Genomic DNA, 21,488 nt, shown 5'->3' on the forward strand with positions numbered 1-21,488 from the left:
TGGCAGTCAGAATTGATTTCATGCCCAGCAAAGGTTAGTGGACTATACTCCACTCCGTGGGGAAGGGAGTTTTTGGTTACTCCACCAACGGAGTAGAGCAGAGTCCAGGCATTGTGGAATTCAGCTTTGACTACATCGATACGTCAAAAATTGTAAATTGCTAAATGCCTACCGTGTACCTATGTTTGTCCTCTGTAGTTGCGTGCCTTTGCTGAAACCCATACCTTTTCAATAAACGTTAACCAAATACAATCACCAACAGTTTCCTTGTTGAGATTCAATTGGCACATAACGTAGTTGCCATTTTAGAGCAACGGCAATGAGCAAACACTCGGTGGTTGTATTTGGATTTCAGCAAACAAAGGCACGCAACTACAGAGGACAAGCGTAGGTACACGGTAGGTGTTTCACAATTTAAATGTTTTGAAGTATTGACCTTGGGCGAATCGATGTAGTTGGTGCTAGATCCCACAAAGCCTGGTCTCTGATCCACTCTGTTGGTAGAGTCGTCAAAAATGTCTTTCACCGTAGAGTTTAGTACGCTAAGTAAAGGTATGCTCAATTGGCTGTTGGTTTATTAGTTCGTATTTTATAATGATTTAACTAGGCAAGTCAGTTAAGAACAAATTCTTATTTACAACGACAACCTACCCCGGCTAAACCCTCCCCTAACCCGGACGACGCTGGGCCAATTGTGCGCCGCCCTATGGGACTCCCGATCACTACAGGTTTTGATACAGCCCGGGATCAAACCAGGGTCTGTAGTGACGCCTCTAGCACTGAGATGCAGTGCCTAAAACGGCTGCGCCACTCGGAAGCCCAATAGTATCTTCCCAGTAGTATCTTCTCCTTTGATAAAACTAGGATTTAATCCTGTGTCAATTTGCCTGTTGACCACTGTTATTTTCAGAGTGCACCCAATTTCCATAATTTCCCAACTCTAAACTCATTGTACTGATTACTGAAGCCTGCCGCAGAATGCTCACCAAGCTAAATTATGTTGCGTAGAGACCATCATTATCAGAACCTAAAAGGAGGAAATTATGTCCTACATCATAGCTGCTCAAAGATAGAGATGAGGAGCAACACTCATAATGTACAGTAATCTGATAACCAACAGTTTTCTAGACAGCTTTGTGGAGCAACAAAAAATTATATATATATGTATAATATGGTATTCAATATGATTAATATTAATAAAATAAAACACATGAATAAGATAATTTACACCCATATAGATGTTATTTGGCTCATGTATAATGGTCAGTTTTCCATTAGTTATTTAATTCCCTACAAAATGAAAACCAATAGTCTGCCCCTGGGCAAGGCAGTTAACCCACTGTTCCTAGGTCGTCATTGTAAATAAGAATTTGTTCTTAACTGACTTGCCTAGTTAAATAAAGGTTAAATATATTTTTTTCATCCAAAAGTAATTTTGCCTACACAGGGTTGAAATTGGATTGAATAGCAACACTATGGAGTAGTCTGTGATTGGCCTTGGTTGGCGAATGCGCAGTGGGATATACGGCAAACTTGTGGAAGTTGGGAATTCGCCATGAAGCTTTATCAAAAGGTGTTGCGTACGGTTCGAGAGAGCACTGGAAAGTGAACTTTTGGAATAGCGTTAAGGTCGCCCTTCAAGAAGTTGACGCCTGTGAAGTTATTCTTTTTGAATTGGGTAAGTTTTTTAAAAAGTTTTTTTTTTTACGAGAAAATTTGTATTTCAGTTTTAACCGACCAGTTTTTTGGTACTTTGATGGTCAATTGTGTGGTTTGTATGGGTTAAATTTAGTCTGCGCCATTGGATTATATATGGCCAAAAACAGTCGTTTTTCTATTCAATTGAAAAACAATGGAGAAGATTTGAGACCAACTTTCTTGGAAAGTTATTTTCTCATTGATTTACGATACTGCTGTGCACAGCTGTCGGTACGTTAATCAGTTGATGAGACAGCAAAAACTTTGGCAAGATGAGGAAAACAATGAATGGGCAACAGTTTGATACATTTTCACCTTTACCACAACTCGTGATTATGGTTACAGTGTAGCAATGAGCAATAACATCACTAATATTAAAAAGTGTTGCATACCACTGAAGTTTTTACATAATGGTCAGTGGTGTAAAGTACTTAAGAAAAAATACTTAAGGAGTTTTTTGGGGGTGTATCTGTACTTAACTATTTATATTTTAGGTAACTTTTACTTCACTAACGTTATATTCCTAAAGAAAATAATGTACTATTTGCTAATTACATTTTCCCTGACACCCAAAAGTACTCGTTACATGTTGAATGCTTAGCAGGACAGTAAAATGGTCTAATTCACACAATTATCAAGAGAACATTCCCGGTCATCTCTACTGCGTCTGATGTGGCAGACTCACTAAACTCATGCTTCATTCGTAAATGATGTCTGAGTGATGTCTGAGTGTGCTTCTGGCTATCTGTAAATAAAACAGTGCTCTCTGTTTTGCTTAAAATAAGGAATATGAAATGTATTTATACTTTCACTTTTGATACTTAAGTATATATTTTAGCAATTACATGTACTCTTGTTAAGTATATTTAAAACCAAATACTTTTAGACTTACTCAAGTAGGATTATACTGGGTGACTTTCACTTTTAGTTGAGTCATTTTCTATTAAGGTATCTTTTACTCAAGTATGACAATTGGGAACTTTTTTTCCCACCACTGCATATGGTATGCACACCTCTGGTAGGTAGGTCAACGTTACCTTCAGTTCAGGTCATTTCATTAACTGTAGACCTATTCATAAAGGGGGGGCTTAATTCTTGCAATTGTGGGAGACAAGGACAAGTTAGTTCAACAACGTCATTTGCATTTGGTGAGTAAAAATTGTTTATCTAGAGCCCATGTCAAATTCATTCATTGTGTCCTTACATTTAAGGGCTCATAGTTTTATTGGTATTACTCTGTAGTCTTAAGTTGTCCAGGAAAGAGTGCTCCTTCCTGAGATATTGTCTGTGTCCTGGCTCTTGGCTATCTCTCTGTGTATTGGGTGGGGTGGGGGGACTGAAAGCATAACAAAGGATTTACTCTCAGACAAAGACTTTGCCTCAGTCTGCTGCGCTCAGACCAATTACTGTATTTTAGATTATGTATGTATTATTTTTTGGTCAAATGTCCTAAGGATAGCATGCAGTCGCATGTGTTACACAGTAGTGTATCCAATGACTGCAACATTATCAGGCAAGGATAATCGTTTGAAATCTGTATCAGTGCTGCAAGACAACATATTCTTCACCACAAGTCCAGCGGAAAGTTGTTGTCCAAGCCAGGTCCAGCCATAAGACCAGACTTCCAAGAGCTATAGTGACAGCTTTATGTTGACAAATGTGCCCTCCAACCTAATAGCAAGGAGACAATCAACTGTGTGTCTGTCCTTTGGAAGCAAAGGTTTTTCAAGGAAATGTTAATGAATCTATTTCAGCATTATGTGCAGGAATGTTTTTTTTAAACATTTATTTTCCTTAGGCAGTGTGTCCTGTCAGTTGTTTCTCCCTCAGGCAGAGTTGAGTCAGTTCCAGCAGAGGTGAAGTTCATTGATATACTGTGGGTTGGTCCTAGTTTGTTGTAGAGTGTAAAGTATTTTAGCATACAGCTCCTTCATTCAGTGTTCAACTGAGTTATTTGACAGACCCAGCTATGTGACGTAATAGATGTCTAGCATCTAGCTTAAAAAACCCTTCCTTCAGCTGCACCCATTCTACCAGATTTTGTCCTGAGGCCGTTCTCCACCATTCAGACCTACTTTCCCTACACATTTCCCTTTCCCTACACTCCATCCATACTTCAGGAGGACTACTCCTGTGGTGGTGTATTCTGAGTGGTGGGACAGCTCCTGAGCTCTTGGTCAAACTCAGAATGTTGTGAAGCAGTTTGGGGCATTGCTGGAGTAGACCTGATCCTTGTACTTGACATTTGTGAAGACTTTGTTTCTTTCATTGCATTTGTTGTTGAATTCTTATACACATTTGCATATACAGTAGCCTAAATTCCTGACTGGAATCATGTGCTTTCTGTTCACACTAAACCTCTTTGACAAGATCTTTGGCTTGCGTCACATACCAGTAGTAGCAGGACTCAACAGTGCGACCATTTATTCACCACCATTTTATTAGAGAAATTAAGGATTCAAGCTTTAAAAACTCAAATATTTTTCATTGTGCCCCTACATTTCTTGGTGTGCTCCTTGTAAAAAGGTCAGCGTAGAGCCCTGAGTAGTAGCTGGGAAAATGACAGTGTGACTGAAAGGAAGACATTTCTCAAGCATGTGACAGGAAGGACTTCCTAACAGGACAAGGCGAAGGTCATCCTGAGTGCAGGGATGCTTTGGCCAGCAGCCAAGTTCACTATATAGCCTAGCCTAACTTCAGAGATGATTGTCTCTGTATTATTTGTGTTCAGCCATGCCAAGCTTTCAGCGCCTGCTTCAAAATCCATATTCAGTCTACAGTGGCAGATAGTCAAACATATGCGCATCATAACTACAGCTAATGATGACTAGCCCCAGGACATACATAGGAAATGCATAATTAAACTGACATTCAGTTTCTTCAGCGTGGCTATTAGTTGGAATGATGTGTATTTGTTATTGCTCTGTTCAGAATTGCAGTGTGTTGAATAATAACACCAGTCTGTTTGGAAGGGGTCTTTGAGGCCTACAAGTCACCACAACTAAGAGAACAATAAGGCCAGTCAGACATGTAGTAAGATGTCCAACGCAGCATTTTCTCCCTGTACTCTGCCCTGCCTGTGACGTTGTGTAGTTGCTCCCCCCAAGTGTGTGTTTTTGGCTGTAATTTAGTCGGGACATGCGTAAAACGGCTGTACCTTGTGTTCTCTATCCCTCGCTTTCCATGTGACTCTGAGCAGGACAAAGAGCTGTTTGTGTGCCATGTCTACAGAGCCGCGGCCACCACGACCACAGGGGTGAAGTCCCAGCCTACTATTACAACTGCAACCTGACCTCACTCCAGACATGAGAAAAGGACCATTAGACATCTAAGGAAAAGAAGCATTCAAACAAGCCAAGGGGTTTGAAATAGTTGGATGCTGTTCAGGAATTGGTGCATGTTTAGTGTAGTTGTATGTTTTTGTTTTGCTTTACATCCTGGCACTGAAGACTGAAAGCGCCTGATGTTGTGTATTTAGGTGCTGTATGGCCAAACCAACATCCAGTACTACTGTTAGGACATTCATAATTTGTATGACTGAAACATTGTGCCATATGGGGTATTTAAATTCTCTACCCTACTTTGAGTCCCCTGTTAAACAACAGCTTACCAGCTGAAGGGGAGACAAGTGCATAGGTCAGTTTAGTTCTGAAGGACACATCTGTGGCACAGCTGGAACTCTATAGCTACGTAGCTATTAGAGTGTGTGGGAGAGAGAGGCTCGTCAATGGGCCAGGCGGTGTGTTTTTCTTTTCGCAAGAGTCGCACCTCCCCCTCCATATCTCTACATCTGGTTGATGTCAAACTATGTAAATAAACCAAAATAGTGTCTACCTAATGATTTCAAAGGCAAACCTGAGCCAAATGGGTTAGCTCTCGCTTACAATGCACACATTCAGTAATGAGACCTTACTAGGAGATTTAAACTTATTTTTTTCTAGTGGTAGACCTTTGTTTTGTCTGATGACATGGAAGCTTTGAAAAAGAAGAACCCGCTGGTTGTTCAGAGGGATTGGCACACAATGTGTAGTGGATTGGTTGTTATCCGTGAGTGAGTTAGATTATCTTAGGGAAAACTCCATGGTAATGGAATTACGCTGAAAATCAGATGTTTCACTTTAAAATGTATACCAAACACAAAACAATACATCTCAATTGAGATGATGTGGGATGAGTTGGACTGCAGCGTGAAGGAAAAGCAGCCAAAAAGTGCTCAGCATATGTGGGAACTCCTTCAAGACCGTTGAAAAGAATTCCAGATGAAGCTGGTTGACAGAATGCCTAGAGTGTACAAAGCTGTCATCAAGGCAAAGGATGGCTACTTTGAAGAATCTCAAATATAAAAAATATATATTGATTTGCCCAACACTGTTTTATCCCCCCCCCCCCCATAGGTTTGATGTCTTCACTATTATTCTGCAATGTAGAAAATAGTACAAAAATAAAGAACACCCTTGAATGAGTAGGTGTGTCCAAACTTTTAACCGGTTGTGTGTGGCAAAGCACATCTGGAAGAGGTTTGAAGGAATCCAGGGGGAGGACTGGTCATACAGGTCACAGAGATGCCAGTGTCAGTTACTGAACTGACACCTCATACTGAGCACTGAACTGCTCTGGAATGAAAGTTTCAATGCCTTACCCACAGAACTGTCTGTGTAGCCTAGAGCAGACGAGTTGCCATTACTGGCAGACAGTACTTTACAAGGCTGCATAGATAACTTTTTCTGTAGAGACTGTGGTTTTAAAACTTGCTTTGGGTGAATCTGCCAGCCACTGAGTGATATAACAGAAATGGAAAACTCTTTGCTCTTCACCATAAAGTGGTACTTTACTGGTTCAGTGAGTCATTGTGAGTAGATGGGCTATGTGGTGTTAATTCCCACTACGCATTTTAGCAAAGACAAAGACAAGCAATACAATTGTACTTGTTTTTCCATTGTGTCCATGGCGCTCTACTTTCAAAAGGTATGCTTCAGTTGATTTCATTAGGTGCTGATTTTAATATTAGATAAAGACCATGTTCTCCTGCTATTATTTAAATGTAAACTGCCCCTTAGAACCAACTTAGGCTGTTTAAAACCAGATATGTGACATCAGTATTGGAGTCAGGAACATAAATTCTAGTGTCAAAATTGACTACAGGATCATTTTGGCCATTTAAGTCAGTCTCATCCAAAACTGAGTTTTGTAAGTTTGTCACGACTTACTGGGGGGTTGTGTATGGATTACAATCATCATGCCCACTAACACGAGAGAAGCAGCTGTACTGATTGCACTCCATCAGCTGCCCACGCTCTATCCAATCATAGCAACCAGAACCTCCAGACAGTGAGAGAGACCTGCCCATTACACAGCGCCTCAGACTGGTTTACATAAGACCACACATTATGTTAAAATAACCCTTGGGCCTAAGCCCTTTATGGAGTGGCCACTTGCTGATAGTTTGGTGTCAATCATTTGAGTCTGCCACTTTTTGGGGCAAAATGAGAATTGAGACTGACAGAGTGCTCTTGATAGTGTATTATCAATATTCCAAAACCCATCGGTGAGCATCTTGTATCCCCCCTGTAACCTGTTTTGTAACGTGATTCCCTATGAAACACTGCCAGACAGACACATTCTGGTAATAGATGTTGAGAAAGGTGTAGTAAAACTAGACGCACCGAAGCACACACCTTGCCAGTGACTTGATAAGATGAATGTGGCTCACTGTACCTGCTAGCTACTACCTGTTACATAGCGTCATTGACAAACACAGAGTTGGAACTTAGCTAGCGAGTGATTTTGGGCACTGATAAACAGCGTGTAGCTTGTACTTTAAAGCGATTCCATGGTAACAGAATCGAGCTTTGGTTCCGTTTCTTTACTTTTAAAATGTAAGCCAAACAAAAAACATTGATTTCAAAGTTTAACAAACCATACAACACTATGCCCATGGACTACTTTTAACAACTTCTACAGAAATATTTACAAAAATGAATTTAGTGGAGGAACTGTGCAGATGCAAACTTTGGTAATGGAATTATGGTCAAATCTCCTTCAGGTTTTTCTGCAATCACGTTCCCCCAAAACGCTGTTAAATAAATGCTCCAAATGAATATTCAAAGATAGCTGACACCCTACTCATTCTGCACGTATGACATGGCACATTGAAAAAAAATCTCTCTTGGTTATTGATCTATAGTAAGTGAAGTGGATATACACCGAGTAACGAAATTACATCATGGGTCCCTGATCTGTACTACACGGAAATGAGTGATGCTCCGATGACATTTTTGTCCGATAAGATATCTGATATTTTCCTTGCCAAAAAAACAATAGCGAAAACTGATATGAAACATTTTTGCAGCCTTTTAAGCATTCTAGTACAGTTAAATAATTAACACACACATGGACGCAGTGGTCTAAGGCACTGCATCTTAGTGCAAGAGGTGTCACTACAGTCCCTGGTTCGAATCCAGGCTGTATCACATCCGGCCGTGATTGGGAGTCCCATAGGGCGGCGCACAATTGACCCAGCGTCGTCCAGGTTTGGCCGGGGTAGGCCGTGATTGTAAATAATAATTTGTTCTTACCTGACTTGCCTAGTTAAATAAAGGTTTTATTACACACAGTTATTTTGTTAGCATTTACGGATGTCCCCATTACCAGTAAAAAAAAATATCAAAACCTATTTCTTTTACTTACTTGCTGTGCTGTTTTATTATTTTGTTCAGTCGTTTCATTCTCAACCAGGATTTCAATCAAATAAATTTTTGTATGTCACATGCGCCGAATACAACAGGTGCATCATTAATTTCCGTGTAGTACAGATCAGGGATCTGACAGTGAAATGCTTACTTAAAAGTCCTTAACCAACAATGCAGTAAAGAAAATCCCTAAAAAAATTTAGATAAAAGAATAGCGGGGCTATATACAGGGGGCACCGGTACAGAGTCTATGTGCGTGGGGCACCAGTGTCGAGGTAATTATGTACTATCTATCATGTAGGTAGAGTTGTTAAAGTGGATTTGCATAGATGATAACAGAAAGTAGTAGTAGTAGTAGTAGCAGCAGCAGCATTTTGTGTGGGGGCAAATGCAAATAGTCTGGATAGGCATTTGATTAGCTGTTCAGGAGTCTTATGGCTTGGGCGTAGAAGCTGTTTAGAAGCCTCTTGGACCTGGACTTGGTGCTCCGGTACCGCTTTCCGTGCGGTAGCAGGGAGAACAGTCTGACTAGGGTGGCTGGAGTCCTTGACAATTTTATGGGCCTTCCTCTGACACCCCCTTGTATAGAGCACATTAATGAGCATGCAATATGACTTTCCTCAGTACGAAATCCCACTGTGCTGTGTCAGACTCCGCAAGCTCATGGGGCTGATATCGCTGGTCCAAATGTCAGTCGTGAAGCTAATAGCAGTGACGCTATTACTGTGTAACTCCGGTAGTGCAACATCTGAAAAATAGCGCACTTGGTATATTAGTGTCTAGTTTGAGAAACAGACTCCTCACAAGTCCTCAACTGGCAGCTTCATTAAATAGTACCCACAAAACACCAGTCTCAACGTCAACAGTTAAGAGGTGGCTCCGGGATGCTGACCTTCTAGGCAGAGTTCTTCTATCCAGTGTCTTGTTCTTTTGCCCATCTTTTTTTGGGCCAGTCTGAGAAGGCCAGTATCCCAGAGTCACCTCTTCCCTGTGAGGCATCTGGACCTGGACTCTTCACTTGTGAGGCGTCTGTTTCTCAAACGAGACACTCTAATGTACTTGTCCTCTTGCTTAGTTGTGCACTGGGGCCTCCCACTCTTTCTATTCTGGTTATAGCTAGTTTGCGCTGTTTTGTGAAGGGAGTAGTACACAGTGTTGTACGAGATCTTCAGTTTCTTGGCAATTTCTCGCATGAAATGGCCTTCATCTCCCAGAACAAGAATAGACTGACCTGTTTCAAAAGGAAGGTCTTTGTTTCTGGCCATTTTGAGTCTGTAATCGAACCCACAAATGCTCATGCTCCAGTTGTATTGCTTCTTTAATCAGCACAACAGTTTTCAGCTGTGCTAACAACCCTTTTGAAATATTTTAATGATCAATTATCCTTTTAAAATTATAAACTTGGATTAGCTAACACAACGTGCCATTGGAACACAGGAGTGATGGTTGTGGATAATGGGCCTCTGTACGCCCATGTAGATATTGCAAAATCAGCCGTTTCCAGCTATAATAGTCATTTACAACATTAACAATTACACTGTATTTCTGATAAATGTTGAATTTATTTTATTGGACAAAAACGTGCTTTTCTTTCAAAGACAAGGACTTTTCTAAGTGAACTTCTGAACGGTAGTGTCTAGTGAACGGTAATGTACATTATATAGGTCTGCACATCAGCTTTGACATGGGTTTTGCACATCGGCGTTAAACTAGACATCGGGCCGATGCTGACATTTTCAGCTAATATCGTCCGTTACCGATATGTTTGCTGATGTATTGTGCATCCCTAAATGGAAATACCTAATTATGGGAGTAAATATCATTCTCATGTTTCACATGTTTGGACAGCAGAGTAGAATACAGCTCAATACAATATACTACTGTACTTTACTGTACTCACTGTACTAGTCAAACTTGTGAAACAAATGTCTATGATAGGTTCAGATTTGGTCCGGTCCATCTGTGGACGTTAACATCAAGGCCAGGGTGGACTGACCGACTATCAACTACTTTTCAACGTCCATGGACGTCCGGTGTCGGTCGGTGCTCAGTGGGTGAGTATGCCTGGTTAAAGTAAATGGAAAGAGTGGGAGCTCATAGGTAGGTGTCATAGGGCGGAGCGCAATTGGCCCAGTGTCGTCCTGGTTAGGATTTGGCCGGTGTAGGCCGTCGTTGTAAATAAGAATTTGTTCTTAACTGACTTGCCTAGTTAAAGTAAGGGTGGTTTCACACTTGGTCCCTTTCAGCCAATTTTTCTTTTTACTCCGTGTGCACGCAGACCCCCCCCAAAAGAGCCCCTGAAGCAAACCAAACTGAGTCCATCTCGGTTTGCTTGGATTCCATGGTCCAGGTCCATTTATTAGGGAAACCTCCACCGGTCAGGTTTGCTTTCAGGTTTGCTTGTTATTCCAGTACCAAACACTAAACTACTGCAACACTGTTTCCCCTGCCATAACCCCTCTCATTGGTGCCACAAAAGAGATGATGATGTTGAGAAAAGGTGTGCTGTTTTTGGAGATGGTCTGTTTGGTTCCCTTCAGGGGCTCTTTTGAGGGGTCTGCTGCGTTCCTTTGGCATGTTCACACTGCACCAAAAAATTAAGCAAACCACACTGAGTTTAAAAAAAATGGCTAGTGTGAAAACACCCTTAAAGAGGACTGGGAGAGGTGACATTAACAGGAGAGGGATAGAGAAAGGCAGAGACTGAGCGATTGTCCAGACTGACTGTTTTAACTCCCTTGGTTTGACCACCAGTCAACAGAGAGACAAAACGGTTATAAGCTGAACATCACAGTATGCCAATAGACGGGAGGACAGTAGCAGGTGACCCAACTGTGGTTTGTGACTTATAATTTCTCATTGTAGCCAATTCAATTGGAGTAATTCCTTAAATTGTTTTGGGTAATTGCGTTAACAATTTGGCAATGGAATTCCGAGTTGTAATCACTTAATACTTCATAAGTAAAATTGATATCAGTAAAATCATTAACTAATTGGTAGGTCTAACATTTACTTGTTAGTTCTGTGAACTTTCATTATCCTCACTCATGAGGGAGAGAAATGTGGAAATATCTGAGTTATTTTTTGTTAAGGAATTGCAAGACACAATATATCAAACTTGGAGGTAAAAAATGTATCTAAAACTAAATGTGTTGATATTAGTTGGCAGGAGACTTTACATCAACATTGTGTTTTGATGTATTTTTGACTTTCTGGTAGATGTTTTCTAAGACCCTGTTTCCATATGTTAATCAAGAAATCAAAGACTACTTTTGCCAAATTTAAGATGGAAAATGTTTATGCCTTAATTTCACAAAAATATAGACTCTTAGCTTTCATTTGACACAATTTGATATGCACCTATGAACTTCAGATGTTGGTGCTCATGGGTCCTTTTCGATGGAAATGTAATGTACAATAGTTTGACAGCTTGCAGATGAGGACGTTGTAGACCTGCTCTAAGAAATCAGTCCTGAGCACACAGCCAAACTTTCCCGACTTGATGCATTGACTAGTTTTTAGTTTTTTTACTTGAAATACTGCACCAAACACCTTAGCTGGATTTCAAATTGTGTGATTAAGACCTCCTCTGCACAAACACCTTAATTACAGATTTCTTGATATATCTTAGTCATTCGGACTATTTTAACAAAGTGGCTATGTTGTTGCTACGGTGACTCATGAGGGACAAACAGTACCTATCAGGGTACGATATGTGAATATAACACACCCACATCAAACCACACCCACAAGACAACTCTGGTTGTGCTTCAGTCATGGCCCCAAACATTTTTATAAGCAATCTTCAAAACGAGGCAAAATATGAATGTGCAGTTGCCCTTTTAATGTATTTACAGCATATGCAAACTGTTATTGTCTCTCCCTATTAAATATGTCATTTGAGACTGGAGTAATACTAATTTGCTAATCCAGTATGTACCATTTTAATTTACTGTGACCTCAAGCTATGAGACTGAGAGAAGCCGAAGGGGTAAAAGAGGATGAACGCTAAAGAAGTTATATGATATCTTGTCAACTTTGCTGATCTTTAACCTCGCATAGGATTTGGCACAAACGTTTCTGTCTCAGAAGCATTCGACCTACTGAATTACTATGTTAAAGGAACTAGAGCTTGCCTGCTTTTAGTGCATTTACCCTTTCTTTAGGCTCCTTATTAGTTTCATTTTACTATCCCAGAGAGGGAACGTTCATGTTTGAAATCTTAAAACTGCTGTTCCAGTTAGAAACATGTCCACGTTTTGGGTGTCCCTCTTGGGGTGAGACAAACGGCTGACCAAATAAAGCTTCCCCCCTCCCTGGAGTGAGAGTGGGATGGCTCTCCGTCAGAAGGAAATGCCTTGGGAGGAAAAAGCAATGGCACTAATGGCGTCAGCATGTTTCGGTTCGGCAGGCGCCTAGCCAAACTCTGCTAACCGAACGAGTGTGCTCACATGCGCTCTTATAAGAAAAAGCGGCAATAGTACTATTTGTCCAGCTTGAGATGCCGTAGCCAATATACACTTCCTCGAAATATTCCGAATTAATCATAGACAACTAAAGAAATCTGTCATTGTTTTGAAGTTTTTGCCGAAGAGATCTTAGTTGCACAATTTTACATCTAAGGTGTTTGGTGCAGTATTTCAGCCGAAAAAGTCAGCAAATAATTAATCTTGACGATAACCTCATTCAGATTATTTCAGTTATCAATTGGCATGTCCAGTGAAAAATGATTATGCTTTTTTTTTTTTTTGAAGGGTGTGAACCATCCAAGACAATTGTGTGGGCAGCTTTATAAAACTAATTTTCTGCTGGAAAATGTTTCTGTGTGCGCAACTCCCTCTTCAGTTGCCCAACTCCCTCTTCAGTTGCCCTGCCATCGCTGGTACAATTCATCATTGTTTATTGAGTAGTGCAACTGTATAGCAATGTAAGCCTATTTTGAAGGGAATATTGCCCATGTAGCCTAAAGGGCCCATGATGGAAGTGGGTGACTGGACACAATGCCCTCAGTGTTGAATGTGCAGGCTCCCTCTCCCAGTCTCTAATAAAGGCCAATTATTTAATTGGGCTCTTTTAGCCCCCCTCTCCTACCCTGAGTTATGCTTCCCTGGACAAGGAGAGGGCTCTCTCTCATTACCCTCCAATTCAATTGACTTTGCGTTGTGATGATTTCATATCCTCTCAGGCTATTTTACATTTCTCTTTTAGATTGTACATTTGTTTTTGTGAATTCAATATGTAATATAACATTAGACCTACCATGAAAGTGAAGTTGTCTGGTCCATTTAGGTGAATGAGCTGCATGTTGGGTCAGGAGGCTGGGAGTGATGCTTTGTTATGGAAGATTAGATTTCCAGCCAAGCCAACATGCTGTGGGGAGAGATCCCTGGTAGAATGGGACCATTATTCCAGATAAGAGCCAACTCTCAATCCCCATGACTGGTCTAAGGGAATCTTTGCTGGGGTGAGAAATCACTGTTATGGTTTTGCCTCTGAGAGCTACTCTTTGTTTTTGACTTGCATGTTGTGGTTACTTACAGTTCACTTCAAATCAAATCAAATCAAATCAAATCAAATTTTATTTGTCACATACACATGGTTAGCAGATGTTAATGCGAGTGTAGCGAAATGCTTGTGCTTCTAGTTCCGACAATGCAGTAATAACGAGCAAGTAATCTAACTAACAATTCCAAAAAAAAAACCTACTGTCTTATACACAGTGTAAGGGGATAAAGAATATGTACATAAGGATATATGAATGAGTGATGGTACAGAGCAGCATAGGCAAGATACAGTAGATGATATCGAGTACAGTATATACATATGAGATAAGTATGTAAACCAAGTGGCATAGTTAAAGTGGCTAGTGATACATGTATTACATAAGGATGCAGTCGATGATATAGAGTACAGTATCAACGTATGCATATGAGATGAACAATGTAGGGTAAGTAACATTATATAAGGTAGCATTGTTTAAAGTGGCTAGTGATATATTTACATAATTTCCCATCAATTCCCATGATTAAAGTGGCTGGAGTAGAGTCAGTGTCATTGACAGTGTGTTGGCAGTAGCCACTCAATGTTAGTGGTGGCTGTTTAACAGTCTGATGGCCTTGAGATAGAAGCTGTTTTTCAGTCTCTCGGTCCCAGCTTTGATGCACCTGTACTGACCTCGCCTTCTGGATGACAGCGGGGTGAACAGGCAGTGGCTCGGGTGGTTGATGTCCTTGATGATCTTTATGGCCTTCCTGTAGCATCGGGTGGTGTAGGTGTCCTGGAGGGCAGGTAGTTTGCCCCCGGTGATGCGTTGTGCAGACCTCACTACCCTCTGGAGAGCCTTACGGTTGAGGGCGGTGCAGTTGCCATACCAGGCGGTGATACAGCCCGCCAGGATGCTCTCGATTGTGCATCTGTAGAAGTTTGTGAGTGCTTTTGGTGACAAGCCGAATTTCTTCAGCCTCCTGAGGTTGAAGAGGCGCTGCTGCGCCTTCCTCACGATGCTGTCTGTGTGAGTGGACCAATTCAGTTTGTCTGTGATGTGTATGCCGAGGAACTTAAAACTTGCTACCCTCTCCACTACTGTTCCATCGATGTGGATGGGGGTGTTCCCTCTGCTGTTTCCTGAAGTCCACAATCATCTCCTTAGTTTTGTTGACGTTGAGTGTGAGGTTATTTTCCTGACACCACACTCCGAGGGCCCTCACCTCCTCCCTGTAGGCCGTCTCGTCGTTGTTGGTAATCAAGCCTACCACTGTTGTGTCGTCCGCAAACTTGATGATTGAGTTGGAGGCGTGCATGGCCACGCAGTCGTGGGTGAACAGGGAGTACAGGAGGGGCTCAGAACGCACCCTTGTGGGGCCCCAGTGTTGAGGATCAGCGGGGAGGAGATGTTGTTGCCTACCCTCACCACCTGGGGGCGGCCCGTCAGGAAGTCCAGTACCCAGTTGCACAGGGCGGGGTCGAGACCCAGGGTCTCGAGCTTGATGACGAGCTTGGAGGGTACTATGGTGTTGAATGCCGAGCTGTAGTCGATGAACAGCATTCTCACATAGGTATTCCTCTTGTCCAGATGGGTTAGGGCAGTGTGCAGTGTGGTTGAGATTGCATCGTCTGTGGACCTATTTGGGCGGTAAGCAAATTGGAGTGGGTCAAGGGTGTCAGGTAGGGTGGAGGTGATATGGTCCTTGACTAGTCTCTCAAAGCACTTCATGATGACGGATGTGAGTGCTACGGGGCGGTAGTCGTTTAGCTCAGTTACCTTAGCTTTCTTGGGAACAGGAACAATGGTGGCCCTCTTGAAGCATGTGGGAACAGCAGACTGGTATAGGGATTGGTTGAATATGTCCGTAAACACACCGGCCAGCTGGTCTGCGCATGCTCTGAGGGCGCGGCTGGGGATGCCGTCTGGGCCTGCAGCCTTGCGAGGGTTAACACGTTTAAATGTCTTACTCACTTCGGCTGCAGTGAAGGAGAGACCGCATGATTCCGTTGCAGGCCGTGTCAGTGGCACTGTATCGTCCTCAAAGCGGGCAAAAAAGTTATTTAGTCTGCCTGGGAGCAAGACATCCTGGTCCGTGACTGGGCTGGGTTTCTTCCTGTAGTCCGTGATTGATTGTAGACCCTGCCACATACCTCTTGTGTCTGAGCCGTTGAATTGAGATTCTACTTTGTCTCTGTACTGGCGCTTAGCTTGTTTGATAGCCTTGCGGAGGGAATAGCTGCACTGTTTGTATTCAGTCATGTTACCAGACACCTTGCCCTGATTAAAAGCAGTGGTTCGTGCCTTCAGTTTCACACGAATGCTGCCATCAATCCACGGTTTCTGGTTAGGGAATGTTTTAATCGTTGCTATGGGAACGACATCTTCAACGCACGTTCTAATGAACTCGCACACCGTATCAGCGTATTCGTCAATGTTGTTGTCTGACGCAATACGAAACATCTCCCAGTCCACGTGATGGAAGCAGTCTTGGAGTGTGGAGTCAGCTTGGTCGGACCAGCGTTGGACAGACCTCAGCGTGGGAGCTTCTTGTTTTAGTTTCTGTCTGTAGGCAGGGATCAACAAAATGGAGTCGTGGTCAGCTTTTCCGAAAGGGGGCGGGGCAGGGCCTTATATGCGTCGCGGAAGTTAGAGTAACAATGATCCAGGGTCTTTCCACCCCTGGTTGCGCAATCAATATGCTGATAAAATTTAGGGAGTCTTGTTTTCAGATTAGCCTTGTTAAAATCCCCAGCTACAATGAATGCAGCCTCCGGATAAATCGTTTCCAGTTTGCAGAGAGTTAAATAAAGTTTGTTCAGAGCCATCGATGTGTCTGCTTGGGGGGATATATACGGCTGTGATTATAATCGAAGAGAATTCTCTTGGTAGATAATGCGGTCTACATTTGATTGTGAGGAATTCTAAATCAGGTGAACAGAAGGATTTGAGTTCCTGTATGTTTCCTTCATCACACCATGTCACGTTGGCCATAAGGCATACGCCCCCGCCCGTCTTCTTACCAGAGAGATGTTTGTTTCTGTCGGCGCGATGCGTGGAGAAACCCGCTGGCTGCACCGCTTCGGATTGCGTCTCTCCAGTGAGCCATGTTTCCGTGAAGCAGAGAACGTTGCAGTCTCTGATGTCCCTCTGGAATGCTACCCTTGCTCGGATTTCATCAACCTTGTTGTCAAGAGACTGGACATTGGCAAGAAGAATGCTGGGGAGTGGTGCACGATGTGCCCGTCTCCGGAGTCTGACCAGAAGACCGCTTCGTTTCCCTCTTTTTCTGAGTCGTTTTTTTGGTCGCTGCATGTGATCCACTCGGTTACACTGGTTGTAAGGCAGAACTCAGGATCCGCATCGCGAAAAACATATTCTTGGTCGTACTGATGGTGAGTTGACGCTGATCTTATATTCAGTAGTTCTTGTCGGCTGTATGTAAAGAAACCTAAGATGACCTGGGGTACTAGTGTAAGAAATAACACGTAAAAAAAAAAAACTGCATAGTTTCCTAGGAACGCGAAGCGAGGCGGCCATCTCTGTCGGCGCCGGAAGTCTTATAGTCACTTCACTTGTAATACCATGGTCCTAGTTTCCTTTCTGGTTTCCTACATTGGAAATCTCCATATGCAAATGTTGGGTAACTGTCTGGCAGTTTACAATCACCTTATCCTCTCTTTTCATTAGGTGGCCCAGTTGCCCCACACCTGCTCCATGGAAACGCCCAATAGGCCCTAAATAATTTCCAAGTAAACACCCAGTCATAGGCTTGAGTCGTGACCCCATTATTAAAGTTAATTGCTGAGGTCGGTACTAAATGCAGTCATCAATGGGGAAGTTGTGAGGCACCAGATTTACAGTATAGGAGAATACATGTAGGAGTAGCTTCTGACTCTGAGGTAGGAGTAGGAGGCTAAGACTCATTTGATTCAGCCAATGCATCGGGGGAGAAATACAACAGTCAATGTCATCATACAACCGTGAATCTTCATGATAGATAATATCTTCTTTAGAAACCTTATAATTGGATATATTGTTTAAAAAAAAGAGGAATATGATTTCATATTCATCCAAATGTACCAGGGACACAATTATGCCCCCTAACAACAACATACCAGACATGTGCATTGTAATTACACTTGATCACACAAGACATGGGAATTCCCTAATGTCCCATTCACATGGAGGGAGAAAATCCTACATCTTATTTGCAGTTTCATTCTACAACTAACTGTAGGCTAGAACATTATCCTTACTACCAGGAAGTGGCTTACAAATTAAGGTGCATAGAAACACCTTTCATCAAATATTACTGTAATCATCACTAAAGTTGTAAAATCTGCTAGTGTTGTAATGTAGGGGGTTCCTGACTCTTGGGTGGTCTCTGTCCACTTTAGTTCTGTCTGTGTGAAATGTGTAGACTTGAACTACCCATGGGGTTCATGTAATTTACTGCTCAAGTTTTAAAAGCCATTGAAATGCCATTTTCAGACCGATTTTTACAAGCACATCGTCTAACTTGTGCTGTCTTCTGGGCAATGGCTGTTCAGTTTGTCATTGGTCTTTACTTGACACTTCTGTTTTCTTTTCAGATCCACAGTGGAGGGGTGAAGATGATGTCCGACGCCAGCGAGATGTTGGCAGCCGCCTTGGAGCAAATGGATGGGATCATAGCAGGTAACGCGCAAAACTCACACACACTCACATTCTGAACTGTGGCTGATCCCCCTCAAATATGTACATAAATGCCTCTTAAATAAGCCCTTGATATCTATCCTCTGGACTAGGGTTCCCATGCTGCTGCTCTTAGGCTGTGACTGTGGTACTGGTCTGGGATGTTTCCCAGTGCAGTCCTCCAATATGAGAAAGCAAGACGTTCCATTGTTTCAGCAGTGATGGAAACAAATTATTATTCAAGGCCTACTGCTAATATGGTTTGCAGGCATTGCATGCCTCATCCATGGCCTGAAGGGAAGGGAGGGTGGCACACCTGTTGGGATGGCAATCCTACGTCTTCCATCTGTATTGTATTTTACAGTTTTGTATGTATTTATTGTAGTGGTCATGTACGTGGCTCAGTTCATAAGAGCATGCCACTAGCAACACGAGTTGTGGGTTTTGATTCCCACTTGGGTCACATACAAAAATATATGGACTGTAGTCACTTTAAGTGTCTGCTATGTAAATGGCATGTTACAGTACTGTATTGGCCAATGCAATTTTTGTAGAGCAGTGTGACCCCAGCAACTTAATTTTGGATACAGGTTTACTGTATAAGGGATGCATTTCTTGTTTTGGACTTTGAAATATTTGCATGTTGTTATTGTGTTACTGCACTGTAGGAGCTAGAATACAAGCATTTCACTGCACCTGCTGTAACATTTGCTAATCTGTGTACGCAACCAATACAGTTTAATTTGTTACATACATTCTGTAGTTGACAAACCATGTAAAATCTATAGCTTCACCCAACTTCAATTAAGAACAGCCAGATTAAGTTATTCTAAAATGTATTTTAACCGAAGAGAATCATATCAAAAGTAATGTGAACATTGCATTGTGAAAGGCAATAACTTTATATGAACATGGGCCCCTGAGTGGCGCAGTGGTCTAAGGCACTGCATCTCAGTGCAAGAGGCGTCACTACAGACACCCTGGTTTGAATCCAGGCTGTATCACAACCGGCTGTGATCGAGTGTCCTTTTTATGCGGAGCACAATTGTCCCAGCGTCGTTTGGCCGGTGTAGGCCGTCATTGTAAATAAGAATTTGTTCTTAACTGACTTGCCTAGTTAAATAAACATGAATTGCAATATGAAACATGTGTTTTTAGATTAGACACAAGTGTCTATGATCTTGTGTGTTGTACTTAGTCAATTGAAAATATGTTTAGTTTTGAACTGCCGTTTTGAGTCTGTTTTGAGTTTTGTACTAAGAGCTGTGAAAATGTACCACATTCTGAGTGACAATTGCAATAGAAATGGTCAGTCAGACACCAGAGGGAAGTTTTGGACCTATTATTTTTTGATGGTAGATGAGCAGAGGGGACAGCTTTATTAAGAGCCCAGGCTTTTCCACTGACTTGTATATTTTTTAGAATTGACCTTTCCAAGAGGGATGGCTGATCACATGACATCCTCTAGCCCCTGTTACCACAGAACCCACTGCGTTCACTCTGTCCCTGGCTGCCTTTTTAGGGAAGACTTGTATATTTATTTATCCCTCTTTATTTTTCTCTTCTACTTTTCTAGGAAGGTTGACGGATTATAGTACACACTGGAAACGTGGCTTTTCCAAGTCCAACACACAAGCTTCTGCTCAGGCCTCTTGCACACAATTAAAAAAAAAAAATCAATATCTAATCTGTTATTCTTTGCTTTTAAAATGTGTGGTATGTGATTTTTCAGGACACATTCAGAAATCCACATCTGCAGCGCATCATATGGGTCAATGACATCCCACGTGGTGATATTGTCTTTCATCCTCCTCGTTGAAGGGAATTAGGAGAGGATGGGCGAGGCTCAAACTTCCAACCACAGGGCTAAAACTATAGATGTACCAGTCAAGTGTGGACACACCTACTCATTCAAGGGTTTTTCTTTATTTTCACTATTTTCTACATTGTAGAATAATAGTGAAGCCATCATAACTATGAAATAACATGGAATCAGGAACCAAAACGTGTTATTTTAGATTCTTAAAAGTAGCTACCTTTTGCCTTGATGATAGCTTTGCACTCGCTTGGCATTTTCGCAACCGCTTCACCTGGAATGATTTATCCAACTGTCTTTAAGGTGTTCCCACATATGCTGAGCACTTGTTGGCTGCTTTTCCTTCACTTTGTGGTCCAACCCATCCCACCACAATTGGGTTGAGGTCAGGTGATTGTGGAGGCCAGATTATCTGATACAGCACCCCATCTCCCCTTCTTGGTCAAATAGTCCTTACACAGCCTGGAGGTGTGTTGGGTCATTGTCCTGTTGAGAAACAAATGATAGTTCCACCTAAGCGCAAACCAGATGGGATGGTGTATCATTGCAGAATGCTGTGATAGCCATACAGGTTAAGTGTGCCTTGAATTCTAAATAAATCAGTGTCACCAGCAAAGCAACATCACACGACCACCTCCATGCTTCATGGTGGGAACCACACATGCGGAGATCATCCGTTCACCTACACTGCTTCTCAAAGGCACGGCGTTTGGAACCAAAAATCTCAAATTTGATCTCCTCAGACCAAAGGACAGATTTCCACCGGTCTAATGACTATTGCTTGTGTTTCTTGGCCCAAGCAAGTCTCTTCTTCTTATTGGTGTCCTTTAGTAATGGTTTCTTTGCAGCAATTCGACCATGAAGGCCTGATTCAAGCGGTCTCTGAACAGTTGACATTGATGTGTCTGTTACTTGAACTCTGAGGCTGCTAACTCTAATGAACTTATTCTCTGCTGCAGAGGATAACTTTGGGTCTTCCTTTCCTGTGGCGGTCCTCCTGAGAGCCATTTTCTGCAACTGCACTTGAAGAATCTTAAAGTAATGATGGACTGTCATTTTCTGTTTGCTTATTTGATCTGTTCATGCCATAATTTGGACATGGTCTTTTACCAAATAGTGCCATCTT

At 42.1% G+C, this 21,488-nt stretch overlaps 1 protein-coding gene across 3 annotated transcripts in view; it reads left to right on the top strand.

Moving 5' to 3' along the window:
- Nucleotides 1-315: 315 nt before the first annotated feature.
- LOC112267835 (liprin-beta-1) overlaps nt 316-21,488 on the top strand; it is a 36,578-nt gene continuing 15,405 nt past the window's right edge. For 2 of the 3 annotated variants that reach the window (XM_042297971.1, XM_042297970.1), the window contains exons 1-2: nt 1,521-1,678; nt 18,465-18,549. In XM_042297971.1, the coding sequence (XP_042153905.1) occupies nt 18,486-18,549 (64 nt within the window). In that variant the 5' untranslated portion in view covers nt 1,521-1,678; nt 18,465-18,485. Of the gene's footprint in view, nt 399-1,520; nt 1,679-18,464; nt 18,550-21,488 lie in introns of those variants that run through there. The other variant, XM_042297969.1, reaches the window with a different exon arrangement.

The sequence above is a fragment of the Oncorhynchus tshawytscha genome, linkage group LG15 (genome assembly GCF_018296145.1).
Source record: "Oncorhynchus tshawytscha isolate Ot180627B linkage group LG15, Otsh_v2.0, whole genome shotgun sequence".
Classification (NCBI taxonomy): domain Eukaryota; kingdom Metazoa; phylum Chordata; class Actinopteri; order Salmoniformes; family Salmonidae; genus Oncorhynchus; species Oncorhynchus tshawytscha.